At 40.3% G+C, this 22,294-nt stretch overlaps 1 protein-coding gene across 1 annotated transcript in view; it reads right to left on the minus strand.

The window, feature by feature from the left end:
* The window catches only part of LOC126235195 (chymotrypsin-like elastase family member 1), an 87,056-nt gene that overhangs the window by 20,229 nt on the left and 44,533 nt on the right, over positions 1-22,294 (minus strand). Inside the window, exon 6 of the mRNA XM_049943925.1 lies at positions 6,144-6,253. Within this exon, the coding sequence (XP_049799882.1) occupies positions 6,144-6,253 (110 nt within the window). The remainder of the gene's footprint in view (positions 1-6,143; positions 6,254-22,294) is intronic.

Below are 22,294 nucleotides of genomic sequence, written 5' to 3' on the forward strand. Positions count from 1 at the left end.
GCCTGAAGTTCATAAGTTACGGAAGTGTACTGCGGATACTGGAAGCGCCGGCCGAAGTGGCCGTGCGGTTAAAGGCGCTACAGTCTGGAACCGCAAGACCGCTACGGTCGCAGGTTCGAATCCTGCCTCGGGCATAGATGTTTGTGATGTCCTTAGGTTAGTTAGGTTTAACTAGTTCTAAGTTCTAGGGGACTAATGACCTCAGCAGTTGAGTCCCATAGTGCTCAGAGCCATTTGATACTGGAAGAACTAAGAGAGAAAATATTTGGGAAAAGCAGATTTCAAATCCACGTCCAGACATCCTGGTTTTCCTTTTTCGATGGTTTTCTAACTCAGTACGGCCTGAATTTATGTTCCTTGGCGTTGACAAATCTCTTTTTCCGTGTCATTGTGGTAGGCTGGAAATTGCCTTAGCAGAAGGAAAATTGGAGAAAGATATATTTTTGCTATTATACTTCATTCTTTTCAAAGAGGGACTTCTGAGCCCAGTCAGGACATAATGGTTCAGCTATCGACAAACATTACTTTGTAGGAACTGGTTTTGATGAAAACAATTTTCTCTCTCATTGACACGTAAAAATATCTCACATCGGGAACACTGTTAATGAGTTCTTGATTCTTTATTGCAAACAGTATTAGTAATAAAATCTGGCAATGAGTTCCAAGATTTTGGGTTCGAATTTCATTTGAAAGTGAAAACTCCTCTCTTCTTTTGTTCTCAAAATAATTGGGAGATATTTCTTGTTATCAATGCCATCTTCTAACTGCGTTTGTTCAGCTTCTGTAAAATAACTATAAATTTTCTGCTGATGATGATAGATGGCGTTGTGTCATTTTTCCATTTCTTGTTTGTTTTGTCTGTAAAATTTTAAGTTTGAATTATTCAAGAATATCTATGATGTATTGTATATAAGCAGACTGAAGCTATGAATGAAAATTTGTACCAACATCTACATTTGCATCCACATCTACATTGATACTCCACAAGCCACCGTGCGGTTCATGGCGGAGGGTACCCCGTCCCAGTACTTGTCATTTCCCCTCTTGTTCCAATCGCAAATAGAGCGAGAGAAAAACGACCGCCTATAAGCCTCTGTGTGAACTCTAATTTGTCTAATCTTATCCTTGTGTTTCTTACGCGCAATGTACGTTGGTGACAGGAGAATGATTCGGCAGTCAGCATCAAATACCGGGTCTCTAAATTTTCTCAAACTAAAGTTATGGGTCCGTTCTTTTACTCTTCTTATATACAGGAGTCACCTGCGCTTTTTTCAGTCGCTTGGGACCTTATGCTGGTCGAGAGATTCGCGATAAATGCAAGCTAGGTAACGGGCCAATGCCGTAGAATACTCCTTGTAAAACCCCATCTGGACCTGGTGACTTATTTTCTTTCAAATCTTTCAGTTGTTACTCTACGTCAGGGATGCTTATTAGAATATCGTCCATACTGGAGTCTGCCCGATGCTCAAATGATGGTATGTTTTTGCGATTCTCCTGCGTGAACGGTTTCCTGAACGCGAAATTAAAAATTCGGCTTTCGTTTTGCTGTCTTCAACTGCCACATCTGGTCGGTCAACAAGGGACTGAATGGAAGCCTTACTCCTGTTCAGCGATTTTACATTGAACCAGAATTTTCTCGGGTTCTCTGCCAGATCTTTTGCTAAGGTACGATGGTGGTAGTTGTTGCATGCTTCACGCATAGATCTTTTCACAGGCGTAGGAATCTCTACTAACCATTGCTTATCGTCGTTCTTGTTCTATTTTGAACCGAGAGTCCAACAGCTTCTTCTTCCTCAGCATCTTCCGAATTTCTTCATTAAACCATGGTGGATCCTTTGCATCCTTTATCCACTTACTCGGCACATAACCCTCCACACAACGATTTACAATCTGCTTGAACTTGGCCCATAATCTCTCTAACTCCATCTTAATGGAACTAAGTGACGTCAATTTACTCTGAAAGAGAGATACTAACAACTGATTGTATGCTCTCTCTAGCAGAAACACTTTCTTAGCCTTCTTGACTGATTTATTAACTTTCATAACAGTAGTTGCTAAGTTCACATCATGATGGCTAATCCCCGTTTCTGTGCTGTCTTTGTCGATAAGGTCCGGCCTATTTGTAGCCACAAGGTCTAAGACACTTCCATTGCGTGTGGACTGCCGAGCTAGGTGCTCAAGACAGTTAACGGAAAACGTGTTCAAAAGTATTTCGAACGACTGTCTGTCTGTACCCCAGCCTATACTTGGTACGTTAAAGCCGCCCCCAACTGGTGCTGCATGATCTGGGAATTTACGCGCTACTGACCGCAGACTTTCTTTGAGTAACTTTAGAACTGTCGCAGAGAAATGGGGTGGCCGCTAAACACATCCAGCAATTAAATTGGTTTCACCTACACCTGTTACACGCGACCAGGTAATTCACTGTCGCACCTCAATAGTGACAATATTTTATCAACTGCAATGAACACTCCTCCTCCTGCTCCTCCTCCTAAGGTGTCTAATCTGTCTATCCGATGTATGTTCCACGACTCGTTAAATACAAAGGCCGGAATTCGAACCCAGGTCTTCTGTTCACTAGGTAGATGCACTAACCACAACGACACCCTGGCACAGTGCCTTCGCACAGCTGCATTTACTACCCTAGAACATCTCTCTACTCAATCCAAATTCCAATTCACGCCTCAGTTCACTTGATATTCTCCTCCTAAACTCGAACAGCATTCCAAAGGCTCTCCACTGTATTGGCATATCATCTCAGCATCGAACGAAATGTGGGATCCTGCAGGCAGAGGTGCTCTAATCAAATGAATGCTGAGGTACTGTTCCAGTACACTGGAGAGCCTCTGCAATGCTGTTCGAGTTTAGCGGGAAAATCAAATGGGCTGAGGCATGGAAGGGAATTTGGATTGAGGAGGGAGGTGTGCTAGAGTAGTCTATACAGTTGTGTGAAGCCACTGTGCCAGGGTGGCGTAGTGGTTGGTGCATGTGCCTAGTGAGCAGAAGACACAACTTCGAATTCCGGCCTTGGTACAAATTTTCATTCGGCCCTTCAGACTGCATTCATAAATAATAAATATTTGAGACTTGAAAAGGTCTCTGGAACCACATAGTTTCATTTAGTATTCAAGAACACGTTTTCTTTTAGGATTCCTGCTTACAAAATTGATTTATCAATTGATTTATCATAGATATTCTTGAATAATTCAAACTTAAAATTTTACAGACAAAACAAACAAGAAATGGAGAAATGACACAACGCCATCTATCATCATCAGCAGAAAATTTATAGTTATTTTCCAGAAGCTGAACAAACGCAGTTAGAAGATGGCATTGATAACAAGAAATATCTCCCAATTATTTTGAGAACAAAAGAAGAGAGGAGTTTTCACTTTCAAATAAAATTCGAACCCAAAATCTTGGAACTCATTGCCAGATTTTATTACTAATACTGGAAAATGTGAAAACTATGCTGTTTGCAATAAAGAATCAAGAACTCATTAACAGTGTTCCCGATGTAAGATATTTTTACGTGTCAATGAGAGAGAAAATTGTTTTCATCAAAACCAGTTCCTACAAAGTAATGTTTGTCGATAGCTGAACCATTATGTCCTGACTGGGCTCAGAAGTCCCTCTTTGAAAAGAATGAAGTATAATAGCAAATTCTCCAATTTTCCTTCTGCTAAGGCAATTTCCAGCCTACCACAATGACATAGAAAAAGAGAATTGTCAACGCCAAAGAACATAAATTCAGGCCGTACTGAGTTAGAAAAACTAGACGTGAAAAACTTCTAGAGTAACTCCATTGTTTCCTTATCTTCCAATTTTGTTTCCATTTTTTGTCATGCAAAAACATGAAGCTATAGATCTGACAGGACTTGCAAATACGGAATATTTTATACGAAAATTTTCTAAAAATTGTCAACATTTTGCGCTTATAAACAGCTATTATCATAAATAAATTTTAGCGGAATTATTGAAAAAATATGAGGGACGGATTATCACAGAAAACAATCAAAACGAAGCAGAGAATGACCCAAATCCAACAACACATAGCGGAATAGGGCGAGCACTGCAAGTGAGGAGATTCACATTGCTCTGGATACACAGATAATCATGCGTAAAAGGTCTGCGATATGTTAATAATGTATCAAACTCAGAATAAACGAGGCGCAACAGTACTGACAGGTTCCTAACGAAAAAGAATAGTTTATGCTCTTCTTTAAAAAAAAATACGTGAGGCTCAGAGGTCCCGTCAGATCATAAAAGGTTGCACAGACTTCGACGCAGTGGCCAATTTCCTGCTGCGTTTTAGTTTAGTCTGAATTTGTGCTCCGTCTTGAAGAACTTTAAATCCGATCAACAATCAAAGACCTATCTTTGAAAGTGAAGAGACGAGAAAAATTTGAAACACTGCTCCCTCGAAAGTTGCTGAAAATTAAACTGACAACTGAGTGTTTGGAGTAAGGGCAGTGGTTCCTTGATGTGATGGATACTGTTTACGAAACTTCCTGGCAGATTAAAACTGTGTGCCGGACCGAGACTCGAACTCGGGACCTTTGCCTTTCGCGGAAAAGTACCATCTGAGCTAGCCAACCACGACTCAGGCTCCGTCCTCACAGCTTTACTTCTGACAGTACCTCGTCTCCTGCCTTCCAAACTTTACAGAATCTCTCCTGCGAACCTTGCAGAACTGGCAGTCCTGAAAGAAAGGATATTGCGGAGACATGGCTTGGTAAGCAGGAGACGAAGTACTGGCAGAAGTAAAGCTGTGAGGACGGGGCCTGAGTCGTGCTTGGGTAGCTCAGATGGTAGAGCACTTGCCCGCGAAAGGCAAAGGTCCCGAGTTCGAGTCTCTGTCCAGCACACAGTTTTAATCTGCCAGGAAGTTTCATATCAGCGCACACTCAGCTGCAGAGTGAAAATCTCATTCTGGAAACATCCCCAAGGCTGTGGCTAAGCCATGTCTCCGCAATATCCTTTCTTTCAGGAGTGCTAGTTCTGCAAGGTTCGCAGGAGAGCTTCTATAAAGTTTGGAAGGTAGGAGACGAGGTACTGGCAGAAGTAAAGCTGTGAGGACGGGACCTAAGTCGTGCCTGGGCAGCTCAGATGGTAGAGCACTTGCCCGCGAAAGGCAAAGGTCCCGAGTTCGAGTCTCTGTCCAGCACACAGTTTTAATCTGCCAGGAAGTTTCATATCAGCGCACACTCCGCTGCTGAGTGAAAATCTCATTCTGGAAACATTCCCAAGGTTGTGGCTAAGCCATGTCTCCCCAATATCCTTTCTTTCAGGAGTGCTAGTTCTGCAAAGCCTCGCAGGAGAGTTTCTGTAAAGTTTGGAAGGCGGGAGACGAGGTACTGGCAGAAGTGTACGATGTGCCCTTTACAATGTGACGCTTTTGAGGTTTATGACTGATGGGAATCTGTACTATAGAATTCGCACCACCAGTAGACAGTGTCCAATTCCTGATGCAGGCGGTTCTACATCCGCTCCTGTGCATGGGATCACAATCGCTATAATTTTCTTAAAAGAATTAAAAAAATAATTTTCCAGCACAGATTTCTTTAAATATTTAAAATAAGCTCTTTAACGTTTGGCTAATTCCTTTCGATTAGACATTATCAGGCAGCATGTATGTATCAGGCAGCATGTATGTTTGAGCAGTAACGTTTGATTGGGTACCTATAAGTATTCATCAGAGTCTTGCTTGGAAAAGAAACAAGTATAACACATGTGGAGATCATACGCGGAATGAAAAACATGCAATCCATTTCCGGGTTTTGTCCTTGTGCCAGCATACATAACACATTAAAGTAGACCAAGGTAATTCTTGAACTGAAAACACCCATGACATGATAAATGTAGCAGATTTAACTATGGACACATCGTTTATGACTTTGCTTCTCATGTTGTGGTGACACCACAGTGGTGTCTCTTCCATATCCACATTCTTGAGATATGAAATCGTGACTTAGTTGGTTTCTGTTGGAAATTACAGTAACTGAACTGAGAGTAGTATGTGGCTCGTAGTATTCAATTTTTTCTTATGTTATTTTCTTTAATGTGTAGGTGTGCTATTTGTAATTTCCATAAAGGTGCATCACAGAAATTATTTGGCACGCCATAAGCTTTTCGTTACTTACTGAACAGAGTGCCTCTCCGTAGCGGCCGACACCACAGTACGACCATGCAGGGCTGCAAAGCGTCACAGAATCGAAGTATGCATACCACAGCGTCTGCGAGCCTGCACCACCTGGGAAAACCACGTATCATCTTCACAAATCTTCGGATTTTTAAAAAGGAGTATAGCTATGTATGTTTTGGCTCAATCCGCACTTAAACGACCTCGGAAAGTACAAAGGGGAATGAAGTCACACTTGCAAGTAGCCTAGACGCGGGTGAAAGATTGTGGGTAATTTTAAAATTTCATACACATTCACACACACACACACACACACACACACACACACACACACACACACACACACACACACAGGCGGTATAACTTCCCACCTGTCTGATGCTGATGATACTGAGGAAGATGACGTGTAGTTGTGAAAGAAAACCATAGTAGAGACAAGAGATAGACTGTCAGCATAATTTTTCATTAAACCATTAGTTAAAATGTGTGATACCGAATACAGCGTCAGATGGGATCCGACATCAAAAGTGTAGATGGCCGGTGATTGCTATTGATGGGAACAATTTCATAATTCACAATGTAAGATGCCCGGGAACGAGAGTATCATGTAATATATTGTTCTCTTGAGTTATGAGAAGTAACTGGTTTAAGAATCATGAAAGATGATTGGTTTTAAGAATCGTGAAAGGAGGCTGTACATGTGGAAGAGACCTGGAGAAACTGGAAGGTTTCCAATTGATTAAACTAAGTGATCAAAAATATCCGGACACCTGGCTGAAAATGACTTAGAAGTTCGTGGCGCCCTCCATCGGTAATCCTGGAATTAAATATGGCATTGGTCCACCCTTAGCCTTTATGACAGCTTCCACTCTCGCAGGCATACGTTCAGTCAGGCGCTAAAACATTTCTTGGGGAATGGCAGGCCATTCTTCACGGAATGCTACACTGAGGAGAGGTATCGATGTCGGTCGGTGAGGCCTTGCACGCAGTCGGCGTTCCAAGACATACCAAAGGTGTTCCATAGGATTCAAGTCAGAATCTGTGCAGGCCAGTCCATTACAGGGACGTTATAGTCGTGTAACCGCTCCGCCACAGGCAGTGTATTATGAACATGTGATGTGCTGAAAGATACAGTCGCCATCCCCGAATTGCTCTTAACAGTGGGAAACAGGAAAGTGCTTAAAACATCAATGTAGACCTGTGTTGTGATAGTGCCACACAAAACAACAAGGGGTGCAAGCCCCCTCAATGACAAACACGACCACACCATAACACCACCACCTCCGAAGTTTACTGTTGGCATTACACACGCTGGCAAATGACAGTCACCAGGCATTCGCCATGCCCACACCCTGCCATCGGATCGCCTTATTGTGTACCGTGATTCGTCACTCCACACAACGTTTTTCCCACTGTTAAATCGTCCAATGTTTACGCTCCTTACATCAAGAGAGACGTCGTTTGGCATTTACTGGCGTCATCTGTGGCTTATGAGCAGCCTGACCGGGTTGCCTCCAAACACATCTCCAACGATTATGTGGTTGAAGGCATATGCAGCGCTCGTGGGTGAAGAGAACGTGATACCAGTCCAGAGCGGTATGTTGTTGGGCCCATCTGTACCGCACTGCACGGTGTCTTGGTTGCAAAGATGGACCTCGCCATGGACTTCGAGAGTGAAGTTGCGCATTATGCAGCCTATTGCGCACAGTTTGAGTCATAACGGCTGCACGAAACGCATTATTCGACATGGTGGCGTTGCTGTCAGGGTTCCTCCGCGCCATAATCCGTAGGTAGCGGTCATCCACTGCAGTAGTAGCCCTTGGGCGGCCTGAGCGAGGCATGTCATCGACAGTTCCTGTCTCTCTGTATCTCCTCCATGTCCGAACAACATCGCTTTGGTTCACTCCGAGACGCCTGGACACTTCTCTTGTTGAGAGCTCTTCCTGGCACACAGTAACAATGCGGACGCGATCGAACCGCGGTGTTGACTGTCTAGGCATGGTTGAACTACAGACAACACGAGCCGTGTACCTCCTCTCTGGTGGAATGACTGGAACTAATCGGCTGTCAGACCCTCTCCGTCTAATAGGCGTTGCTCATGCATGGTTATTTACATCTTTGGGCGGGTTTAGTGACATCTCTAAACAGTCATTGCCACACCCAGCTCTATCAGGGGTATGGTGTTCACCCTATCATCTGATCATCATTCAGAATGGTGAGTGCAGCCCAGCAGCTTTCTAAACTTAAAAGGCATGGTACCAGTCATCTTGTCAGTTTTTGTTTGGATTTGAGCAAGGCAGAGTGTTCGTTGTAGCCGGCCGGAGTGGCCGAGCGATTCTAGGCGCTACAGTCTGGAACCGCGCGACCGCTACGGTCGCAGGTTCGAGTGCTGCCCTTCATGGATGTGTGTGATGTCCTTAGGTTAGTTAGGTTTAAGTAGTTCTAAGTTCTAGGGGACTGATGACCACAGCAGTTAAGTCCCATAGTGCTCAGAGCCATTTGAACCATTTTTTGTTCGTTGTAAACAATATTACAGTACGGATCACTGCTTCAGGCGGTATACTAATGATCACACACCATCAAGGTAAGACCACACTTCGTATGATGCAGTTGTTTTTCAAGGATTTTAACGACATTATTTTTTAATTGTTGAGTAGAATCATGTGTTCAGAGTAATGGTAGTTACCATGACTGAAGGGTAATAGCAGCCACCCTGTAAAACGACCATCACATCCCCACCCAATGGGATCCAGGGGATAATGGCAGTCATCCTGTAAATTGACCACTACTCTCCCACAAAACAGTATTACGAAGGTTAGACAATGTATTAGGAATACATAAAAAAGCTAAATGGACTACAAAGGGTTTGAAAAAAGCAAAACAAGCTTTTGGCGAAGGTTTATCCATTAGAAAGGCTGCTGAAAATTTCTTCTAGGACACTATAAATCAGATTAAAGAGTGGAAGGGAATTAGACCCAAGCTTAGGAAGGAAATTTGACTGTCCTCCTGCACACGAATAAGCTCTTACTGGTCATGCTAAAACAACTGAAGCTATAATGTGTTTGAATATGCGATTCATGAAGCATGCACTTCAATTTCTCGTCGAATCCATTTCTCAAACGCTACAGAAATTGATTTAAGGACGGCAGAAAAAGAAGAAAGGCCATGATGAAGATGTTAAGGTCAAAGAAAACCAGATATTTATGACAGATTGCAGAGACCATGGATGATGATGGTGATAATATTGAGGAAAGTGAAGTAGAGTTGTGAAAGAAAACCATAGCAGAGGTAAGAATTAGGCTGTCAGCATCATTATTCAGTAAATGTGCTATATTGAATACAGCAGCAGATTGGATCCGGCATCAAAAGTGTGGATGACTGTTGATAGATATTGATGGGGACGATTCCATAATTCGCAAAGTAAGAGTGTATCATGTAATATATTGTTTAAAATTAAACCCAGTAAAAAGAGTTACACGAGTTCTTCAAAATTATGTTAAAACATTTAGAGGTAACAATCCCCCCAAGCAAAACTATCTCTCCTGCGACCAGTAAGTTCCAACAAAGCTGTAAATATGTAGCTAAGCCTGCAATAGTTGAAAGTGACCTCTATTTGTTGAGAGATGGTGACATACATATTGGCTTGGGAATATATTGGCACGGAGAGAAAGAAAATGAACTTGACGTTCTCAGTTGAAAGATGCTGTCCATTGAAGCATCAACATATAATCGGAATGACCAGAATGAATTGGTAGACTGATTAGTTTCCTGGCTAGCTTAGAAAGTGGTAAGCAATAATTGACAAGGTAATGAAACAACATCTATTGAAGAGTAACTTCAGGAATCAGTGAATATTGCTTGAAGTTTACTGTAGCTGTGTATGAAAAAATTTTGTCAGTTGAATGACATATACAGAAGTTGTGTTATCAAACAGCCCATTTCGCATCTTGGGAACAGATGGTGAGAGATCATATTCTATTTCAATAGAGAAATTTACATACAGGCAGAATTATAGAGCCAATATTACAAGCTGGTCATCACTGTTCAGAAACCATTAATTAAAAGTAAGGCTGGACACTTCAGAGAAAGTTTAAGAAATGTTAACTGGGGAGATGTATATAATGAGCTAAATGCCAGTGATAAATGCAACATATTTCGTGATAAATTTAGATCCCGTTTTGAGCACTGTTGCCCCAAAGAAATTACTAAATGTAACACCAAACAGTTTTCAAAGAAACCTTGGACCACTACATGTATTGAAGTGTCTTCAGAAAGGAAAAGAAAATTGTGTGAGGCAGCAAGAATTAGTAAAGACCCTAAAGAAATTTTACACTATAAAAATTATTGTAATATACTGAGAAAAGTAGTCAGAAAATCAAAAAAATTGTATATTAGAGATGAAATTAATAATTCCAGCAATAAAATCAAGTCAGTATCGAATATTGTAAAAAGAGAGAAAGGAAAAATAATCACTGGGGTAGATAGTATTCCTATAATAGAGAATGAGACGATCTTAACCAAGAATACACAAGTAGCTAATGTATTTAACAATCATTTCTTAAGCGTAGGTGAAAAAAGAAAAAGCCGTGCAGTACATGGCAGAGTCAGTTTTGAGAAATCCAAGTCAGATTGATTTTCATCTAACAACCTCTTGTGAAATAAGGAAAATCATTAAATCTTTGAAAAATAAATTTTCTATTGGAGTAGATGACATCTCTAACAAGATACGAAAACAATGTGGAGCAGTTGCAGCCGATGTTCTGAGTCACATCTGTAATGCATCACTAACGCAAGGTATTTTCACAGAGAGGTTAAAATATGCCATTGTCAAGACTATCTACAAAAAGGGGACATCATAGATGTCAATAATTACTGGCCAGCATCATTGCTCACAGAATTTTCATATATTGTCGAGAAAGTAATGTACTCAAGAATGCTTAGGGATCTCAGCAGTAATGGGATACTTAATGAATCACTCACCAGTAAACACTTTCGGGCTAAATTGCCGTGGTCGATCTGTAGAACTTCTTCTCCCTGACGTTTCGTTCTCAACTACGGAGAACATCTTTCGAGGTGAGCCGACGACTGGCTGCTAGGAGATGGGGTCGCCGCTTATATGGAGATCGTAGAGGGCGCCACCGCACATCACGTGGCGTCGACGTGTAGCTATCTCTGGCTATCGTCTGTTCTCTCGATTGCAGGCAATCGATTATCACGTGATTGATGCAACGTCGACCACCATATCTTGTCCAATTTTAATCCTTCTTCTTTACGATTAAAATTGTATTGATGTTTGTGGATTTCAATTGCCTCTCTATACATACATGTATAATAATGCGACGTCCTCGCTAGCACGCTTGTCTCACCAAATTTTATTTCGTGATCTCCATCCTTAAAAACATGTTCCGCTACTGCCGATTCGTCGATATGTCCCAAGCGACAGTTTCTTTTGTGCTCCGTCAAACGTGTATTGATGCTTCTTTTTGTAGTTCCTATGTAAACCCTGCCACAACTACACGGGATTTTATATACCCCTGGGGTGGCTAGGGGGTGATGAGCATCTTTTGTTGATCTTAGGCATTCACTAATTTTCTTAGTAGGTCTGAAAATAGTCTCCACCTGAAACTTGGCTAGTGCTTTCCCAATGCGATCTGTGATGTTATGGATGAACGGAAGAAATACTTTTCAAGCTGATGATTGTTGCTGTCTCCTATTTTTAGGCATTTTTCTACTTGGGTGAAGTGCTCGGTTAATCTCGTTTTTCGTATAACCATTTTTCGCAAAAACCATTCGTAAATGATTTAGTTCTTCTTGTAAGTAGCCTGGTTCACAAATATTATTGGCCCTATCCACTAGTGTTTTTATGACCCCCCTCTTTTGCCTAGGGTGGTGGTTTGAGTTCTTATGGAGGTTGCGATCAGTATGTGTACCTTTCCTGTAGCCCTTATGGCCTAAGGTCCCATTCGCCCGTTTGATAACTGATACATCCAAAAAGTTAAGTTGTCCATTATTCTCTTTCTCCATGGTAAATTTGATCTTTGGGTTGATGCTATTTAAGTGCACCAGGAAATCAATCAAGTCCTCTTCCTCATGATTCCATATTACAAAGGTATCATCCACATACCGATACCACTTCAAGGGGCTTTTTGTGGCCGACTGCAGTGCTTGATGTTCAAAATATTCCATGAATAAATTCGCAATTGCGGGGCTTAGCGGGGCTTCCCATGGCTACCCCATCAATATGTTCATAAAATTCACCATTGTACTGAAAATAGGTCGAGGATAGACAGTGTTGGAACAAGGCCACTATATCAGTAGGGAACATATCGGCTATATGAGAGAGAGCTTCATCAACTGGAACCATAGTGAACAAAGACACTATATCATAACTGACAAGGATGTCATTAGGACCGACAGTAATTTCCCTCAGTTTCTCAATGAAGTGTAGAGAGTTTTTAATATGACTCTCAGTTTTGCCTATGTAAGGTTGTAACAAAGAGGCAAGGTGTCTGGCTAGTTCTTGGGTAGGAGCTCCAATTGCGCTGACTATCGGTCTCAAAGGAACATCAGGCTTACGTATCTTTGGTAATCCATATAATCTCGGAGGATAAGCCTCCGTTTTACAAAGATACTTTTTAACTTCTGTAGGAATGGAAGACTGTTTTATCAGACGATTGGTGACATTCAGCACATTCGTTGTGGGATCCTTTTTCAACTTCTTGTATGTGCTGGGTTCCAGGAGATCACTGATCTTCTTGTGATAATCCTCAGTATTCATTAAAACAGTAACATTTCCCTTGTCAGCGGCAACTATAATAACATTCTTGTCAGCATTGATCTCCCACAATGCCTTCCTTTCCCCTTGATACAGATTGCTACTGGGTGGCTTAGCTTTACGTAATATCCTGGAGGTTTCCATCCTAATTTCATCAGCAGAATATGATGGTAACTGACGAATTCCTGCCTCTATATTAGCAATAATGTCCTCCATAGGAACCTTGGATGGAGTGATTGCAAAATTCCCTCCTTTAAACAGAACAGAAAATTCTTCCTTAGACAATTCTTTTTCCGATAAATTAATAACCGTTTGGGAATTGTTTGGAATCGGTGTTTCCTGTCGACCCCCTTGTAGACGATCAAACTTCTCCTTCTGCCTATTGGAAGACACTTCTGCACTAATCTCCATAGATCTAAATGTTAAACTGTTCACTTCGTTCCAATGACAAAAACTCCATGGTATTGCTAATAGGTAAATGAAGATTTAGGAGTTGACATTCACATACGGCCAGTCCTCGTTGTGTCTGATGTATCCGCTCACGTAGTAATGCCAGTTCCATACAAGAATAAATACGGTTAGCTTGTGCCGAATGAAACATTCTTCTCACTTTTAAAAACTTGGGAACTATACCGGTATCACGACAGCGTAGCAGAAAAGTGAGTGAGCCAAGTTGTTGACCTTTCTTCTTGATTGACTTGATTGATTTCCTGCTGCACATAAATAGCATCAACCCAAAGATCAAATTTACCATGGAGAAAGAGAATAATGGACAACTTAACTTTTTGGATGTATCAGTTATCAAACGAGCGGATGGGACCTTAGGCCATCAGGTCTACAGGAAAGGTACACATACTGATCGCTACCTCCATAAGAACTCAAACCACCACCCTAGGCAAAAGAGGGGGGTCATAAAAACACTAGTGGATAGGGCCAATAATATTTGTGAACCAGGCTACTTACAAGAAGAACTAAATCATTTACGAATGGTTTTTGCGAAAAATGGTTATACGAAAAACGAGATTAACCGAGCACTTCACCCAAGTAGAAAAATGCCTAAAAATAGGAGACAGCAACAACCATCAGCTTGAAAAGTATTTCTTCTGTTCATCCATAACATCACGGATCGCATTGGGAAAGTACTAGCCAAGTTTCAGGTGGAAACTATTTTCAGACCTACTAAGAAAATTAGTGAATGCCTAAGATCAACAAAAGATGTTCGTCACCCCCTAGCCACCCCAGGGGTATATAAAATTCCGTGTAGTTGTGGCAGGGTTTACATAGGAACTACAAAAAGAAGCATCAATACACGTTTGACGGAGCACAAAAGAAACTGTCGCTTGGGACATATCGACGAATCGGCAGTAGCGGAACATGTTTTTAAGGATGGAGATCACGAAATAAAATTTGGTGAGACATGCGTGCTAGCGAGGACGTCGCATTATTATACACGTATGTATAGAGAGGCAATTGAAATCCACAAACATCAATACAATTTTAATCGTAAAGAAGAAGGATTAAAATTGGACAAGATATGGCGGTCGACGTTGCATCAATCACGTGATAATCGACTGCCTGCAATCGAGAGAACAGACGATAACCAGAGATAGCTACACATCGACGCCACGTGATTTGCGGTGGCGCCCTCTACGATCTCCATATAAGCGGCGGCCCCATCTCCTAGCAGCCAGTCGTCGACTCACCTCCGAAGATGTTCTCCGTAGTTGAGAACGAAACGTCAGAGAGAAGAAGTTCTACAGATCGACCACGGCAATTTACCCCGGAAGTGTTTACTGATGAAGACGCCGGCCGTGAAAGCCTACATAGGATGATTAATGAATCACTGTTTGAATTTAAAAAATGCTGTTCCACTGAGACAGCAATATACAGTTTCACTGTCCACATAATAGAGTTTTCAAGTAGTAAAATGTCACCAATAGGAATTATCTGTGACTTATCCAAAGTGTTTGGTTGTGTGAACCATGTTACAGAAATTACAATTCTGTGGTATAAATGGTAGGCATATGAGTGATTTAAGTCATATATACAGAATAGGAAGCAAAAAGTTTCTTTATATGGTTTAAGTGATTTAAGGAAGTTTCCCATTTCATCTAATTGAGGTAAAATTACATTAGGTGTTCCACAGGATTTGATCATGGGTCCCCTTCTCTTCTTGATAATCGTGAATGAGGTCCCTTCTTATCTGAAACAAGAAGCCAAACTGACACTTTGCTGATGATATAAGTATCATTATTACTCCAGTGAAAGAAACTCCAATAGAAAATACTACAAATAATGTCTTCGGAAAAGTTACTTACTGGTTTTCTGCGAATGGGCTTGCTCTGAGCTTTGAAAAAACATGGTGCATCCAATTTTCTACTGTAGAGAGTGAAGTTCCTTCAATAAATATAACACATCAATGGAAGTCAGTAGCCAGGGTAGAGCATACTACGTTTTTGGGTGTACATATAGACGAGAATCTTAATTCGAAAATTCATATTTTGGATCTCTTAAAGTGACTAGGATGAGCAACTTTTGCAATCAGAATAACTGTTAATTTTGAGGATATAGAAATTAGCAAGCTAACATACATTGCATACTTTTACTCTCTGATGTCATACGGAATAATATTTTGAAGTAACTAAACACTTCGACAAAATGTAATCACTGCACAAGAGAAAGTGGTTAGAATAATGTGTGGGGTTCATAGTCGCACATCTTGTAGGCATCTCTTTAAAAGGTTAGAAATTCTTACAACAGCCTCACAGTACATTTACTCAATAATGAAATTTGTTCACAACAATGTGGAAAAGTTTAAAAACAACAGTGACATTCATGATTATAATACCAGAAGAAAGAAAGACTTACACTATCCTCTACTTAACCTATCTTTGGCTCAGAAAGGGATAAAAGATGCTGCTGTTAAACTTTCGATAAATTACCAATGAAATAAAATGTCTGACAGATGGCAGTAACAGTTACAAAAATAAATTGAAATTATATCTCCATGACAACTCCTTTCATACCATAGATGAATTTCTGAATAGGAATAAATAAATATATAGGTATAATATATGTATTTTGTGTCATTTAAGGACAAGGTAACAAAATTTTGAATCTTAAAAAAAGCCTTCATTCTTGTGTGCATTTCTTATGCACTTGACACATTCCACATCATAATGGTTACTGTGAGATTGACCAATGGAACACGTAAGCAACTAACTAACAACTAACTAACTAACTAACAGAAGGTGAGAGCTTAGCAAATGTAGTATAGTCGCCCATAAAAAATCATCGTGAGTTCAGTTTTATTAAGGCAGATACACCTGTTAAGAACTTGGTTATCTGATGAAGATGTTTCTCATATTTTCTGAAATTGTAATACCCTACTGTTCGCAATAGATGATATTCTAAAATGTGTAGAATGTGATAAATGTGTTTAATTGTATGATGAACTGAGAAAGAATTCTGTGATAAATTTATAATTGGAGTATTGTTTGTTTTTCACATTCCCCTGTAATGTATATTATTGTTGATGCCTCGTTCTTAAGAGGTCTTGTTCTTGTTGCAATGGGCATGTAAACTGAAGAAGTGAACAGTAATTGATGTGTACTCCGAATATGCATGAGTCGTCGCTCTTAATAGAATAAAACTGGTACTGAGCTTGCAAATATACTGGGAAAGATATACAGAACAAGTAAAAGCAGGATTTTGAACCGTTCACAGTCAGACGTAGGTAAGGATCATTTCAAAAGACTAATGCAAAACTTCTATTCATCGTTTTCCTGTTATTTAATAGAAGTGAGAAAATGATACAAAGAAAAGGAAACAAAGCTGTTGTTAACTCGCTTGGCCTTCATAATACACACAATTCCTGGAATACTCTTTAGTAGAGTGTGTGTGCAGGGAGTGAGTTGTATGCATACAAACAGGTACAGTTGCTGCAAAACGTTAGCCTGATTTCTTCAAAGTCAGACAAATTCCTCCTTGAGAAAGCTGCTGACAAAAGTGTCATGCTGCTCTTCTCACCTCTACCTGTCACAGTTAGGTTTCAACAATTACATGCAGATGTTACCTACAGACTCTGAACAAGGCGCCAGTTTACGCAAAATTTAGATCGTTTGGATACTTTTGAGACTGGCCAAGATGGCGGTTACATATAGACTAGCTGTTTCGTTTTAATAGCCAGTAAAATACAGCGCTTTGATTGGCTGCTAGGTTTGAAAGGTTATTAAAATTCTGAGCTGTGATTGGCAGATCTAAGTGAGTGTGCTTGTGTGTGTGTCTTATGAATGATGCCCATTTATGCAATTCAGGTGAGGCTCATGTAATTTTTGTAAATTCTTTAGCACAGTATTGAACATGATGCAAAAAATTGACATACTTTTGAACATTGTGGGCTACATGCTGGTTGACTGTCTTGTTTCAGCCTCTCCAGTAAAACTCTGTGCAGTGATTGGCTGTTACATCTTAATGAATGCCAAAAACATTTTTAATTTCTCACCATTAACAACTTACTTTTCCATACTGCCACCTTACAATTTTAAAAATTTCCTGACATTGTCACCCTTGATTTTTTAGTTTTCCACCATCTCACCCATACACTGGGAAACCCACACCTGTAAACTGTTCAAGGTAATTTAAGTGTAAAGTTATCCATTGCATACACTTCTATACTACTCACAAAATATTTCAGCTTTTGTGCATTGTCTAGCTGCAGTTGAAACTTTTGTTGTTAAGTTTCCACTGATCGAAAACTAATTAAAAAACCACCACTTGAATTTTTGCGAGATGATGACAGATTTAAATCCTGAATAACATGTACCTTGAACCGCTCGTTCCATTTCCCTTGGATTCATAATCTACGAGTAGAATGCGACCATGAAATACAATTGATTATCAGCAGATAGTGTGTACACAGAAATATCTTTTAGGAGATTAGGGATAACGGCTGGCATAAATATTGTGATCGCGGGGATCAAGTAGCATGGAGAATCACCCAAGAATCTGTGTGTCAGAAAAATGTGCAAATATCAGTTCACGAGAACGAGCGGCACTGGTAGATGAGTACAGTGCTGAAGTCAGCACAAGCGTTTCAGAGCACAACGATGTTATGAGATATGAACGAAGTCGTCAGTCACGACTGACTATAAGTGTCCAAAAGCCATCGTAATTGGTCACAGGGCAACGTGAAAGTGTTGTCTAAATGTATGATTACGCTTGCTACTAGGCCATGTCGATGATTACAATCCCGTCGACGTGGCCTAGCGGCATATGTAACTGATACATGCAGCAACACTTTACATTGCCTCATGGTTTTGCACCAGCTGAAGTAAGTGAGGACGACTCCAGTGAACAAGTGTAACGATACACCTACATCCAGGAAAACTCATATTTTATACATGAACTATAGGACATGGTTTTGCGCCAGCTGAAGTAAGTAAGGACGACTCCAGTGAACAAGTGTAACGATACACCTACATCCAGGAAAACTCATATTATATACATGAACTATAGGACATGGAATGTTCGATATAGGGGTTGGAGGGGGTCGCTGTAATCAGTGATCGCAATGTAAAGTACCATGAAAGCTAGGAATACATCAGTATTTTGCTGACTATTTGTATCGCTTCACACTCGATATCTTATCCATCAGACGTGACGTTAGCAAACAACACACTTGTCCAATCCAAAGGACCAAATTTGTGTTTCAGTGCTTGGAGTAAAATGGTAAAAGTTAGGTGACATCTTGCATCCTATTTTCGCTGTGAATTAATTCTATGGAATATATTCTGAGTACCATAGAATGTCAGTAAACTTCTGGTGCCACCTATCTTTAGCTAAGTACCAGTGATTAAGAGAATTCTCAATTATTTTTGCTTGTAAAAGGTAGCCCAACATACCGGTAAACTGGGGGTAATATTGTTCTTGTGCATTGGAATGTATCTTATCCCAGCCTGTTGCTCAGATAAAGATTTTTGCTAAATGTTCGATATTTTAAACTAAAAAAACCCACAAATCTATGAGCCAATAATGTGCTTAATTTATGAATGACATAGTTCTGTGAATTATAAATAAAAATAAAATAATTTTTATAAACTATTAAGAGTTGAGCGACAATAGTAAAATTTTGATAAAATTGCAAAGATTTCTGAAACACATGTTTATGAAATTTGCGTTGCTGCTTAGAGGAAAAAACAGTTTCACATATGTACGAGTGTATTTAATGTATGGTTCAGTACACCCCATATGAACCATGGAGCTTGTCGACGTGGGGTGGCTTGTGAGCCTCGACGATACAAATAGCTGTACCGTAGCTGTACTGTAGGAGTAACAACAGCAACGAGGGGTGCCTGGGGAGAGGACAGACTAACATGGTTCCTGAAGAGATTCATCACTGAATAGATGATTGTCTAGATGACTGACTGATCTGGCAGTGTAACATTAGCCAATATAGTCTTGCTATGCTGATCGTGCAAATGGCTGAAAGCAAGGGGAAGAAACAGTCATTATTTTGTCTGAGGGCATACATCACTGCTGCATGGTTTCATATGGCTTCATGATGTTGGCTTTCTCTTAGGTAAAATTTTCCGGAGGTGAAATAGTCCCCTGTTATATCCAGATGGGGCCGATTCAGGAGGATGTGGTTTGTTGGACCCCTTAATTGGGTGGGGAGATTAGTGAATTCATAAAGGGAAATGAGTAGGTTGGAATTAGATATAGTGGGAATTAGTGAAGAGTGGTAGCAAGAAGAAAATGACCTCCAGTTATTTGAATACAGGGCTGAAAACACAAAATCAAATAGAGGCAGTGTAAAAGTAGGTCTGATGATGACTAAGAAAACAGGAATGCATTTAAGTTACTATGAACAGAGTAGCGAAAGCATTATCATAGCCAAGATAGTCATGAAGCCAACACCACCTGAATAATACTTTTTTATATGCCATCTAGCTCCACAAATAATGAAGAGATTGAAGGCTTGTTTAATTAGGTATATAAGAAAGACCTGCCCATCTACAGGGTCTCTTAAACCCTTAACTAAAACTACACTAAATAAAATAAAAAATTACAACTCTTGTAGAGGAGCAATAAGGTTCTACATACGTCAAGTCATGCGCAGATACAATATTGTAAAGAAGTTCACTGACTACAGCAGACAAACTTATCTTTTGATTTTTTGATTGACAGAAGGCTTTTAATATGTGGCAAACCCGCTCTATAATCGAAGTGTTTCTCCTAATTTAATAAAAACAACTGAAGACATTTATTCTATCAACTAAGTCCAGGCGAAAATTAATTCCAGGTTAACTAGCTGTATACCAGTTCCTGGCGGTATGAGACAATGTGACTCTTTGAGCCAGCTTCTTTTTAATATAGCGATGGATGAGGTGATAAAGAAGGTATTGGCTGGTACTGGTTATATAATAGGGTATGAAGAAATATGATCACTATTTTTGTTATGCTGTTGATTCAGGGCATTATAACTCAGGTAGAAGAAATAGAAGCTTTCAGGTGTGCCAGTGGCATTGTAATTCTGTCAGAGGCAGCAAATGACATGGAAGCAACCAAACAGAATGGATAGTACCCTGAAAAGAGATTATAAGATGAACATCATCAGAAGTGAAACAAGGGTAATAGAATGTAGTCCAATTAAATCCGACAATGCTGAGGGATTACATTAGGGAGAGACACTGAAAGTAGCAAACGAAATTTGCTATATGAGCAGCAAAGTAACTGGAAACAGACGAAGTAGAGAGGACAGAAACTGAAGACTGCGAATAGTAAGTAGAGGATTTCCTTGACAGAGGTATGAATTAACACACAATAAGAATACAGGTGTTAAGACATCTTTTCTGAAGGATTCTTTCTGGAGTGTTGACGATGGTTTAGGCAAGAAGAGAATAGAAACTTTTGAAGTGTTGGTATTACAGAACAATGTTGACATTTTAGATGGTTGGATCGAATAACTAATGAGGAAGTACTGAAGCAAACAGGGAAAAAGAAATTTGTGTCACAACTAAATTAAAGGGTGGTTCCATAAACACATCCTGGGGCATCAAGAAATAGTCAAAATTACAGAGGGAGACCTTGGCATGAATACAGTAAGCAGGTTCAAATGGATGTAGGTTGCAGTAGTTGGGCAGGAATGAAGAGGCTCGCTCGTGGAAGACTAATGTGTATAGCTGCATCTTTGGACTGAAGACCACAACAAAATGTCGCAGTAGCTACAGTGCCAACAAAACTGTGCAATAGAGTGTATATTCCAAGGTTTACAACATGATTGGAGTACTTCACAAGTCATAAACTTCTATTGATTAGTAATACCTTAAATGGCATAACTTATCGAGTTAACTACAGAAAATGAACAATAATTAGTGCCCAAAATCTTCATTTCTAAAGCCTTTTATAAATCTTATGTATAAAGCAGTACCACTAGATTGCTTTCAACCAGACCCACGCAGAACAATAGACCTCACAAGTATCAGCACTGTGGAGTTTATAACATCCTAGCTTATGTTTTTTCCAGCCCCTGGAGTATAGATTGCTTTGCACAACAGACATGTTGTCTGGGAACATCATCAGTCCTCCAAACCAACATACTTTGCAGGGCAGCCTACATCCCAGGGACAAAAAAGTCTTCCAATCCCCAACATGTATGCTGTGCTGCATGACAGACATATTGTGTTGGAGTATTATCAGCCTGCTTTATCGACCTTCATTGCATGGCGACCTGTACATCAAGCACAAGTAAATGATTTTCAGTCCCCTGACATTTAAACTGTCCTGAATTGCAGGCATGTTGTCGGAGTAGTATAGCCTACTTTATTGAACTATATTGTAGGGGCTACATGTACGGATGAGCATGGCTGGGGACAGGTTGGGATGGGTAGGGGAGGGGTGGACAGAGTGAGGGGAACGACAGAGAGAAGGGTGGAGGACATGGACAAAGAGAAGGGGAAGAGCAGATGAAGAGACAGGGAGAGTAGGGAGGAGGAGATAAATCGGTAGAAGTGTGAGGATGAGGTGGACAGAAATAGAGAGGAAGTGATGGACGCAGAAAAGGGGAGGAGGAGGTGTGATTAACACATGTGTCAAATGGGTGAAGCTATGAGGAAAAGGCTAGTGTAAATATAAAATTGAAAGTATTGTGTAGTACCTTACTACACATGAAAAGCGTTAACTATGACAACGTATCCAGTGTATTAACAAAGGAAGGAAGAGGGTTTAATGTCCCTTCAACAGTGACATCATAAGAGAAGGAGCAATAGCTCAGATTACGTGAGGCTCTGGAAGGTAATCAGCCGTACTCTTTCAAAGGAAGCACCCCGGCATTTAACTTAAGCAATTATCTGGTCTTATGTGGACTTGAAACATCA

The sequence above is a fragment of the Schistocerca nitens genome, chromosome 2 (assembly GCF_023898315.1).
Source record: "Schistocerca nitens isolate TAMUIC-IGC-003100 chromosome 2, iqSchNite1.1, whole genome shotgun sequence".
Taxonomy (NCBI): Eukaryota; Metazoa; Arthropoda; class Insecta; order Orthoptera; family Acrididae; genus Schistocerca; species Schistocerca nitens.